The following is a 13217-nucleotide window of genomic DNA, read 5'->3' on the forward strand; positions in this document are numbered from 1 at the left end:
TTGTTTTGAAACCTTTAAGTTAACGATCTCAATTAATGTTGTTAACCCATTGTTTATTATATCTAATGAGATGTTAAATTATTATATTATCATGATATTATGATATATTAATATATCTTAATATGATATATATACATTTAAATGTCGTTACAACGATAATCGTTACATATATGTCTCGTTTCGAAATCCTTAAGTTAGTAGTCTTGTTTATATGTATATAACTCATTGTTAATATACTTATGGAGATACTTACTTATCATAATCTCATGTTAACCATATGTATATCCATATATATATCGTCATGTCGTTTTTACAAGTTTTAACGTTCGTGAATCGCCAGTCAACTTGGGTGGTCAATTGTCTATATGAAACATATTTCAATTAATCAAGTCTTAACAAGTTTGATTGCTTAACATGTTGGAAATATTTAATCATGTAAATATCAATCTCAATTAATATATATAAACATGGAAAAGTTCGGGTCACTACACCTTCAAGGGTTGGTAAAGCTTCTTTTGATAGAGCATATCTTCCATTTGCATCTTCCAAAAACTAAAGTCGGTTCCATCAAATCGATCGATCTTCACATCACTCTTTTCCGCCATTGTTCCCGAATACTCGTAAACCCGAGAGCTCTGATACCACTTGTTAGGAAACCCGATTAGGTGAGCCCAAACAAGACAAGATAACCCAAGTTATCTAACCCACTTCCAACAAACGAAAAATATAGTGATAATCGTAACACAAGCAAGAATGATAAAAACACGGGAATTTAACGTGGTTATATGCAATCGTTTGTGATTGCTTTAGTCCACGGCCAACCAAAGAGTGTTCTTATTGATTAAATTTCGTGGTGGTGAGTTTACAATGAGTTATAATCAGGAACATTTATAGGAGAACAAGAATACATAAACATGCTTCAAGTAATCATCAACTAGCCATCTTGATCCTCTTTACACCCTTGTATTAGCATGATCACAGCTCTAAAACAAGGTGTAAAGTAGCCCACATGCACCTAAAGTGACAACTTGGACAACCAAATACGGATCCCATGTGCAAAAGTTGATCAACATGCTGACAGCTCACTGCCAGACAACGTGCACGCCGTGCACACTTAAACGTGCGCGCCGTGCACTCTTGATTCTTCGAGCAAACCTTCTGATCAAGTTTCACCTAGTACACGCAGGGTGCGCGCTGCGCAGGGTGCGCGCCGCGCACCATCACCGCGCACCATCATTTTTCTCTGTTTTTGCACTGTTTTGCTCTGTTTCACGCTTACCGAAATCTGCAATATCCGTGCAAGTGTTTAAACAGTTTTTAGTGACACTTTTTTTTTTCCAGCTTTTGTTTAAATGTCTCCACACCTCAACATGTACGGCCTCAATCTATATATGTTACTAACGAGCTGATGAATACATAATCTGGGTCTGTGTATTTATAAATGTCACTTTTGTGTTATACAGTAAACCTGTGTATATAAAATAATACATAATGTACAGTAAACCTGGGTTTTTGTATATGTTTTATAATTTAGACTACGAGTCATCTAATCACATTTTAGCAAGAACATTATCCACTAGATAAGATAAATTTAGAATTAAGCTGAATTCTTCATAAAAATGAAGCACAGTAGCTATACTCCATATGTTTTAACTGGAGTTGGTATATACATATTTATTTTTTTGCCAAACATACCCCTATTTCGTTGGAAATCACAAGTTCTGAAGGTGAGAAAAACGCTTCTTTGTTTAACATTACACATTATTATCAACCGGAAAAGTTATATTTACAGTAGGCTTAATTTTGTTGTAAGTAAAAAATTAGGGTTTTTAATTTTGAGGTTAAATAAAAGATGTGCATACTAAGATTTTCTGTTAGTTTAGATTTAATGTTGATAATTGATAATAATAATGTTTTTAATGTTTAATTCGTGCTCATATTGCACCGCTTTTTTCCCTGAAGTCTGAACTTAGTTATTGAAGATTAAAAGATGACATCTAAAGGCATTATTAGTATTCCATCTGACTTAATTACTGAGATCCTATATCGTCTTCCGCTAAATCTGTTGGTCGATTCAGGTGTGTTTCAAAAGAGTGGTTATCTCTACTTTCATCACCACAATTCATCAAAACCCATCAAAACACCCTCAACCGAAACTTTGTCTTCTTTTGTATGAGCTCTATGAGCAGTCTTTATTTCATCTCGTTTGATCATCATGAAGAAACAAAAGAAGAAGAAGAAGAATCCATACCGACAAAGTTGCACTTACAAGTCCCTGATTTGATCCACTCTATCTATGGTTCTTGCAATGGCCTTGTTTTGTTGCATACTTTTGGCCATTGGTCGGATCATCAGACACTCGTGGTTTCAAATCCAACAACAAGAGAATTCGTGCAATTGCCAGATTGTGATTTTAAAATCGAAGGGCATAGGTTTGTATCTTGTATCATGTGTGGATTGGGTTATGATTTAGTGACAGATGATTACAAGGTTGTTACCATCCTTGAGTTTCGGAATTAGAATGGTCATGATATTATGTGTGTGCATGTTTATAGCCTTTGAAGAAATACTTGGACGCGGGTGATTGATTATCCTGATAAATATCACTCGTCTCATATAACATCTAAAGCTTTTGTTAACGGGTCCTTTCATTCGGTAGCTACTAAGGTTTCTGATCAAACAAAAGTAATTGTTGCGTTTAGTTTGGCAGATGAGAATTTCAGTGAAGTGCCATCACCTACGTTGTCTTATGATCTTGATACCTTCTGTAGACTTTGTGTTGTTGATGAAAAGCTTGCAATATTCTCATGGTTGGACGCTAAAGTTTGGTTGATGAATGAGTATGGGGTAAAAGGATCTTGGACTACGATATTACTTCATGGACTCAATGAAATTCCTATGATACGTTTACCATTTGTTTTCTATGTCAATGGGAAACTTGTGCTCATTTGCCTCAATGAAATACTAATATATGACATTGAATATGGAAGATTATCAAAACATATTAGGAATACAGATCCGATGGCTTCTAATTTTTTTTCATGTGTATCTGTCGAAAGCCTTGTCTCACCAAGATTCAACAGACTCAATTAGAAATCTACAACTCAAGTGAAGGTATATCTAGTAAGTCTTAGTTTGCATTCTGCAACTTTACTTTTTCCTCTAAGTTCATCAGGAGATAGTATATTCTTGACGAGACTGGAATTCGAATATGCTTTTGTGATTAATTGGAGATGGTCTTTATGAGTGCTTATATGACATTTCTGTTTGTGTGATAAACATATTTTAAGCATCATTACTCTTATATGTGTTGGTGTCTAATGGTCTTTATGAGTGCTTATATGACATTTTTGTAATGTTATCTTGTAGCAAATGTTGCACCAGTAAGATTTTGAATTTCAACAAATAGTAGACTAAAAGTATATATGTGCCTGAAATGGTCTTATTTTGAGTTATTAAGATAGTTATGTGCCTGATACGCTAGAGAATTCATGTTTCTTGAAATGGTCTTATTTTGATTTCTGCTTTAAGTATAGTTATGTGCCTAATAAGCTTCTGTTTTGGAAACTTACAACTAAAGATGTCATTAACCGATGGTTACATGGTTGTTACTATCTTTTATGCTTCTTCTAGTTCCTGCTAGTATTCATGTCCATGTTTATAGCCTTAGAAAAAATAATACTTGGATGTCGTTGAGTGATTTTCCTTATAGTTACGACATGTGTGTAAAATTATTAGATGCTTCTGTTAAGGAATATTTACATTGGGTAGCTAGAAAGGGTTCTAATAACAAAACCGATTAGAAGTCTACAAATTCAATCGAAGGCAGTACGTATAGTGTTGATCAAATGTATAATTGGATGTGTTTTAGTAGATGGAGATGAAAATATCACTCCAATAACATGTTTGGGTATGCATCATCAATATGTTTGGTGTTTATTGCTCTATTTTCAGCCTTTTATGTTGAAGCAAAAATCGAATCGGTAAGCAGTTGAACTACAACATTACAATATTATATGAGCATACAGATCATGTAGATTATTTTTAAAAGTTCACTTTTGAGTTGTGCTATTAACTGTAGCATTATTGAGATGAGATAATGTGATGGCAGATGCTATGTTGAGATGTTTCATTAAAGTTTTTATGTATTCTTAACCGATACCCACTATGGCTCATTATTGACGTCACTATTTTGAGATGTTTCACTTTAAGTGTTGTCTAACCTTTCAAAATAGAGCTAAGTTGGTGGAGATATAACTTGATTGATGAAAGTTGTAGTTAGTGTAATTTTTATAACGATGTGCGAAAGCATTACTAAATTACTTTAAGACTATCATGGTTAGAGCAATAGGAGTGACTATGTTCCACTCAATTTATTTAAAAGCTCCACTTCAGAAATGTTGAGATCTAGCATTCCATGACTCCGGTTCAGCATTCCACTATGCTACTCTTTATTTTCGATTAAAGATCTTAGTAAAATTAGCGATGAGTTTTTAAATTATCTATCAAGAGTGAAAGTTTGTCGCAATTTATCTAATCTCTCGTTAAAATATTACTCCGTATATGTTAATTGTGAGCTTCTATACATAATCGAACAAGGTAAAATATTATTTCACGTGATATAACATCGCCCTTCAAAAGTTATGTTCAATATCCGCCTCTAAATTGTAGTCTGCAATAAACATCCAATATGTTTGTCCAGATAATGATATTTGTGAACAGAGAACGACATGCTAATTATGTATTCTAAACAAAAGGTATTTTGGGTCAACCAACCCAACCCGCACTAGAAATTTGCCCATTTTACTTTGTAACTAAACCATCTGACTAGCCCAATTTCCATTCGACGTACAGAAAACCACAACAACTCTTTAGTTGCAAGAGATTTGCTGATGTCAAGCTTTTTCAGTGATTATTCAACTATACCTTGAACCTTCAGTAGTAGACTACTTTGACATATTAGTCAGGAAACATACATAATAACATAAGCAACTTATGTACCACATAATTTTTTTTGAACGGCAAGCTTGCATCAGCATATCATTTATTTCAATGACACTTATCATTTGCACACACACACGCATTCGGGAGGAAACCCGAATCGCATTACAGGAACCCGATCCTTTAACCATCCCGAGCGGCAGGCAGACCGGGTTTGAATCCTGAATGGATCCGGGAGAAAACCCCCTGGCATATACATATGTTACCAGGAACCCAAATGAATAATTTATCATTGGATTTACTAGACCTGAAGTTTGGACCCGCTGAAAGGTTTAGATGGACCTACTCTGTAATCTTATCCATTATATAATTAGACCTGCTGGACCCATTTAATTTATTAGGTTACGGGTCTTGTTTGCCAGGCCTAATATGTGCCATTTTATAATGACAAATGATATGGTATATCCAAAATAATACTGATCTACACAATCCATACTACGCAACACATAGATAAATGTGCAAAAGGTATCACATTCTAGTAGATATGGCAATTTCAACTCATTTACATACAAATGGGTCGACTTGGTTCATATTGAAGAAGTCAAATGGGTTAATCCTATAAGATTTAACTAAAACGGAAAGGGGTCAAATTGGTCAATTGTGTCAAAGAGGTCAAAAGTCATCTGAATCATCGCATATGTTTTCAAATGCATAATACATCCTAAATTACAGTATTGAAAAGAGTTTACATTATCATTGTTTGCACCATATTTATCAACACATTGATCATTATATACGGAGTAAAAACATAAGACTTTTGTGGGTTACGTGCTTCATCCCAAAACAATTTGAACTGTACTAAAGAATTATCGGTTTTGACCAATTGACCCATTCCCAACCCACCCATCTTTCAACATGTACTTAGAAAAGAAGTGTTGAATCTTAATCTTTAATCATCTGGGGAAAAACTATGAACAACAAGCAATTGCTAAACCCATGTAAGCTAAAACTGCTTCTTTTGTGTAAGGAACCACTGCTTCCCTTGCTTTAACAAGAGGAGACTTCGTTGCAGTGGCAATATGATCGATATATGGGTTGCAGACATTCTTAACTACATCAAAGAGAAACCAAGGTTGAATAAAATTAAAGGTACCTAAAATCAGGTTCTACATCTTCCTTAAGTTTGATCACATGTGCAGCTAAACCGTCCGTATGTTACTTGTTATTAGTATAAGACTAACCATGACATGATACATGCATGAAAGTATGAAACCAAATAAAAGTTTTATAACATTTCATAGGGTAAAAATCCAACAAACAGACTGAGATAAAAGATCAGGATTAGTTGAGTTAGTTATTTTGTTTAGATGGAATAATATATAGTAAAGGTGTGAGCATGGCTAGTTTACTAATTCTTGTGCTTTCATTTAGATATAGGAACCTCTTATATTGGATTGTTTATTTTGTGAATTTATACTACTTATGATTGAGTGGTTTGTGCTTGATTAAAAAGACTCGGTATTATTTGAGTTTAACCAATCTGATGAGTTATTGATTCATGAGTTATTGAGTGATTAACCACATCTAATTTGCAATATATAGCTTATGCTACAACATTTGACTTGTTTGAACAATTTAAACAATTTTGTGACTATACTGGATATCACACATTAGTTGATGATTGGATTATGTTCTAATTTTTATAGTCATGTTGTTGCATGTAGGATACCAATATTGTAGTCTTGGTTATACGAGATTGAGTCACAATAACAAGTAATCGGTTTTTAAATTAGTTGTGATATTTATTAATCAAGAAAATTTAAGGTTTACCCTAGGATCACAATATCATTTACCACTATAACAGTTACTAACGGTTTTAACAACAATCAAACCTACGAGGACGAGTCTAAGTGAACACTCTCATTTTCATTGATTATGTTGATGCATATTTGTGTGGCCGTCGTTGGGCGAATAGTTTATTGATGTTTATCATTATGTTGTACACATCAAAAGTATTACACGCATAAATCTGGTAAGTTGCAGGAGCATATGTAACTGTTGGGCCTTAATGTCCATAGGCCCGTTAGGGCAACTGAAGCCCATTCGTAGCCTATATATACAAGTTTATGTTTTCATTAGTGTTGAGCGAGATAAGAGAAAAACCCTAATTGGGAGAGCCATCTGGCGATTCTAGTGCTTAGGGGAGATCATGCTCGATCTCCCCTGACCAACCAATGTTTCTCTGTTTAAATCAATATTGTAATCTCGACGTGTATTATATTACATTAATTTATTCGTGTTCATAATGTTTATCTCTTCATGTTCATCGTTTATCTCAATTTAAATGTTAAATCGATGCTTATTTATGATCAAAAGATCTGTGTTGGTAAATCAAGGGTTCAACAAAGTGATATCAGAGCTGGAGTCCTTGATATAATCGTTTCTCATCGAAATCATAGAAGTTGTTTTTGGGTTTTTGGTGAAATATTGATTTTCTAGTCAAATCCGTGTTTTTTATACGTATGAAGTTATTGTTTTTAGTATTACAAGTATTCCTAGGTGTCCAACATACGTTCCTTACGTAAAGGTTTGAGCTTTTTGGTCAAAAACAAGTGTTTAGATCGAGTTAGGCTCAAAACCCTAATTTTTCTGCTTGTCAAGAACACAACCGGCCGACGGACTGTCTCTAGTCGTCGTCTGACTGAGTTTGTCATTTCAACAGTTTGACAGACCACCGACTGACAGAGTGTTAGTAATACCAACCGATCAATTAAGTTAGACTATCGATCGTTGGACTTAGACTATCGACCGTTTGACTAAGAATATCGACCGACAGACGAGAATTGAATGTTTAGAAGTTAGTAATACTTGTTAACCATTTGACTAAGACTATCGACAGAGGACAAACGATCGATTGTAATGGATAAATGACCGACAGACATGTCATCAGGAACAAGTGAATATTCCACAACTGAGTACGACATGGCAGGTGCATCATCATATCGAATTCAGAAGTTTATACTATTTGAAAATGAAACTGGAAGTACGACTAGGGTTCAAAAGTTAGAATCCCTTGATGACTACGTAAGCTGGAGGTCTAGGTTCTTAACCTGTTTGAATGGAATCGATGTTAGGATGTATAACTGCCTAAAAATTGAGTATAAGTTTCTAGATGCATCACCATGGATTAAGAAACTTCCACAGGAATTATCAGCTAAAGAAAGAGAAGATTATGATATCGTGTGTAAAACCTACGCTCACCTTACTCAGGGTCTTTCAAAGGATATATTCCATCAATTTGAGAATAATGTGACCTCATGCAGTTTTTGGACGGCGTTAGAATCTGGAGTTCAGGGTAATGCTGATTACCGAAAGAAAAAGGGTAAAGTGCTTAAAAAAGAATGGAAACAGTTTGCTACATTTCCTAATGAATGTCTAGATGTTACAGTAGCGAGGTACCGTCATCTGCTATCAGAAATTGCAAACTTCAGAATTACATTGGCAAATGCAATAATAGTGTCGGGATTGAGAGAGAGTTTGCCTGAGAAATGGGATCTAATTATTGCTCAACTTGAAACAAAATGTGTACTTGAAGATAATCCTTTTAGCCGGTTTGTTGCCAAGTTACTAGAGAAAGAGTTAGATATGACTATACGCAAGAAGAGACCGGAAACTCCACATAATCCAAGCCTTTACAAAGCACAACCTGTTGGGACAGCTAAGTCTCGTACACCACTGAATACAGTTTTTGTGTTAAACAATCTTACTCAAAATGCTTCTCAACAGAGTATCACCACTGGTTTCCAATCACTAGTCATTTCTTCATCTTCCACTCAAGAGGTGAAACCCACTGTTCTTAAAAATGAGAATTTGCGTACAATGACGTTGGAGGTAATAGAAGAGGACATGGCACTGGTGGCTATGGGGGTTAATTCATACAATGATATGTTGAATGGTAACATAGGCAATAGTCATCTAGAAGCTAAGGATTATGAACAGATCGATGATGATGAGATGGAGATGATGGATATTCTATGGGCGATGTGTAGTGTTATCAGAAGCCGAGGATTATGAGCAGATCGATGATGATGAGATGGAGAAGATGGATATTCTATGGGCGATGGGTAGTGTTATCAGATGTAATAGGTTAACGGAGTTTGGGTGTGAACAAGAACACCAAGGACTCGTTATTATAGGAACCCCTAGTGTTGTATGTTTATTTTGTGGTTTTATACTACATATGATTGCTTGGTTTGTGTTTGATCAAAGACTCGTTATTATATGAGTTTAACCAATCTCATGAGTTATTGAGTGATTAACAACAACTAACTTGCAATATATAACTTATGCTATAACATTTGAAATGTTTGAATGATTTAAACAATTTTGTGACTACATACCGGACATCACATATTAGTTTATTTCTATAGTCATGTCGTTACATGAAGGATACCAATGTAGTCTTAGATTTTACGAGGTTGACTCACAATACCAAGTGATTGGATTCTAAATTGATTGTTAATTTTACTAATCAGGAAATTTTGAGGATTACCAGACAATCACAATATCATTTAGTACTAGAATAGTTAGAAACGGTTTAAACAACGGTCTATGCCAGGGGAGTGAGTCTAAGTGAACGGTTACATCTTCATTGATTATTCGTTATTTCCTTCTTATATTTAGTTTATTTGCAATTGAGTTGCAAATGAAAAATATTTTCAAAAAAACCCTTCTTTTAGTTTGATAACAACAATCCCTTTCTTGTTAACAACAATTCCCTTCAATAAAATTGAGTCGACAGCAAACGTCAATTTATTAGCGACTTGACTGACTCTTAGAGCCTAAAGTAAATTTCAGGCAGGATTTAAAACCCATGAAAATTTAATTTTACCATTTTCATGGCGTCTTAATTTAATTTTATTTTACTTCTTAAAAATTTTCCTACTTGTTGGCCCGAGGTCCATTCGGAAGCAATCTCTCGATCCGTCGAATAGAGTGAGTGATGACTTTCTCAACTTTTGAGAGTGTTTTCACTCTGGGTGGAGAAATGACTTGTCTTTATTCTCGGATAAGGGAAAGATTGTCTACATCCCACCTCCCCATAGACCACTTATGTGGTATTGGGTTTTGTTGTTGTTGTTGTTGTTGTCCATTGAGAACATTTCTCACTCTACAAACCAGATTTACTTTTGACTAAGTACAACGAGATTAGGAATAATTGCCTACTTGTGTGATATTATTAGGTTGTTTTGTCATGAATTTTGCACATATGGTTGTTGAAATTACTAATTAAGGACTACTAGACCGGGACCTAGCATACTCTAATTGACCAAGTTGGGATTTATCGGAAATTAACTAAGTTAACAAAAATTAACACATTTAAACGGTTGCCAGCTAAATATCTTTATCTTCTTAGTGTCGTTGGCGTTCAACTATGGCCATGTATGGCGACGAGCTTATTGAAGTTTTTTAGAGCTTTGAGTTTTTATTAAAAAGTCCCTATATAATTTTTTTTTAGCTTCGTTTGATTGCAATAGTTTTTTTCTTTTAAAAATTAAAAAAGATCCAATAAGTTACAATTTTAAACACTACAGGGGATTAAAGGGCTTTTGGCCCATCACATTTTAGCAAGAACATTGTGTAGTGACCCGAAATTTTCCATGTTTATATATATTAATTTAGATTGATGTTTACATGATTAAATGTTTCCAACATGTTAAGCAATCAAACTTGTTAAGACTTGATTAATTGAAATAGGTTTCATATAGACAATTGACCACCCAAGTTGACCGGTGATTCACGAACGTTAAAACTTGTAAAAAACTATATGATGACATATATATGGTTATATATATAGTTAACATGATATTATGATAAGTAAACATATCATTAATTATATTAACAATGAACTACATATGTAAAAACAAGACTACTAACTTAATGATTTTGAAACGAGACATATATGTAACGTTTATCGTTGTAACGACATTTAATGTATATATATCATATTAAGAGATATTCGTACATCATAATATCATGATAATATAATAATTTAAAATCTCTTTTGTTATTATAAACATTGGGTTAACAACATTTAACAAGATCGTTAACCTAAAGGTTTCAAAACAACACTTACATGTAACGACTAACGATGACTTAACGACTCAGTTAAAATGTATATACATGTAGTGTTTTAATATGTATTTATACACTTTTGAAAGACTTCAATACACTTATCAAAATACTTCTACTTAACAAAAATGCTTACAATTACATTCTCGTTCAGTTTCATCAACAATTCTACTCGTATGCACCCGTATTCGTACTCGTACAATACACAGCTTTTAGATGTATGTACTATTGGTATATACACTCCAATGATCAGCACTTAGTAGCCCATGTGAGTCACCTAACACATGTGGGAACCATCATTTGGCAACTAGCATGAAATATCTCATAAGATTACAAAAATATGAGTAATCATTCATGACTTATTTACATGAAAACAAAATTACATATCCTTTATATCTAATCCATACACCAACGACCAAAAACACCTACAAACACTTTCATTCTTCAATTTTCTTCATCTAATTGAACTCTCTCAAGTTCTATCTTCAAGTTCTAAGTGTTCTTCATAAATTCCAAAAGTTCTAGTTTCATAAAATCAAGAATACTTTCAAGTTTGCTAGCTCACTTCCAATCTTGTAAGGTGATCATCCAACCTCAAGAAATCTTTGTTTCTTACAGTAGGTTATCATTCTAATACAAGGTAATAATCATATTCAAACTTTGGTTCAATTTCTATAACTATAACAATCTTATTTCAAGTGATGATCTTACTTGAACTTGTTTTCGTGTCATGATTTTGCTTCAAGAACTTTGAGCCATCCAAGGATCCATTGAAGCTAGATCCATTTTTCTATTTTCCAGTAGGTTCATCCAAGGAACTTAAGGTAGTAATGATGTTCATAACATCATTCGATTCATACATATAAAGCTATCTTATTCGAAGGTTTAAACTTGTAATCACTAGAACATAGTTTAGTTAATTCTAAACTTGTTCGCAAACAAAAGTTAATCCTTCTAACTTGACTTTTAAAATCAACTAAACACATGTTCTATATCTATATGATATGCTAACTTAATGATTTAAAACCTGGAAACACGAAAAACACCGTAAAACCGGATTTACGCCGTCGTAGTAACACCGCGGGCTGTTTTGGGTTAGTTAATTAAAAACTATGATAAACTTTGATTTAAAAGTTGTTATTCTGAGAAAATGATTTTTATTATGAACATGAAACTATATCCAAAAATTATGGTTAAACTCAAAGTGGAAGTATGTTTTCTAAAATGGTCATCTAGACGTCGTTCTTTCGACTGAAATGACTACCTTTACAAAAACGACTTGTAACTTATTTTTCCGACTAGAAACCTATACTTTTTTTGTTTAGATTCATAAAATAGAGTTCAATATGAAACCATAGCAATTTGATTCACTCAAAACGGATTTAAAATGAAGAAGTTATGGGTAAAACAAGATTGGATAATTTTTCTCATTTTAGCTACGTGAAAATTGGTAACAAATCTATTCCAACCATAACTTAATCAACTTGTATTATATATTATGTAATCTTGAGATACCATAGACACGTATACAATGTTTCGACCTATCATGTCGACACATCTATATATATTTCGGAACAACCATAGACACTCTATATGTGAATGTTGGAGTTAGCTATACAGGGTTGAGGTTGATTCCAAAATATATATAGTTTGAGTTGTGATCAATACTGAGATACGTATACACTGGGTCGTGGATTGATTCAAGATAATATTTATCGATTTATTTCTGTACATCTAACTGTGGACAACTAGTTGTAGGTTACTAACGAGGACAGCTGACTTAATAAACTTAAAACATCAAAATATATTAAAAGTGTTGTAAATATATTTTGAACATACTTTGATATATATGTATATATTGTTATAGGTTCGTGAATCAACCAGTGGCCAAGTCTTACTTCCCGACGAAGTAAAAATCTGTGAAAGTGAGTTATAGTCCCACTTTTAAAATCTAATATTTTTGGGATGAGAATACATGCAGGTTTTATAAATGATTTACAAAATATACACAAGTACGTGAAACTACATTCTATGGTTGAATTATCGAAATCGAATATGCCCCTTTTTATTAAGTCTGGTAATCTAAGAATTAGGGAACAGACACCCTAATTGACGCGAATCCTAAAGATAGATCTATTGGGCCT

The 13217-nt window shown here is 33.6% G+C and overlaps 1 protein-coding gene across 1 annotated transcript; it reads left to right on the plus strand.

Annotated features, from left to right (window-relative positions):
• The first annotated feature begins 2181 nt into the window (after positions 1-2181).
• LOC139860249 (F-box/kelch-repeat protein At3g06240-like) lies at positions 2182-3093 on the plus strand. The gene is made up of 2 exons (XM_071849018.1): positions 2182-2432; positions 2565-3093. Exons 1-2 carry the CDS (start codon positions 2182-2184, stop codon positions 3091-3093), a joined length of 780 nt encoding a protein of 259 aa, XP_071705119.1.
• The last annotated feature ends 10124 nt before the right edge of the window (positions 3094-13217 follow it).

This window comes from Rutidosis leptorrhynchoides, chromosome 7 (assembly GCF_046630445.1).
Source record: "Rutidosis leptorrhynchoides isolate AG116_Rl617_1_P2 chromosome 7, CSIRO_AGI_Rlap_v1, whole genome shotgun sequence".
NCBI classification, from domain to species: Eukaryota; Viridiplantae; Streptophyta; class Magnoliopsida; order Asterales; family Asteraceae; genus Rutidosis; species Rutidosis leptorrhynchoides.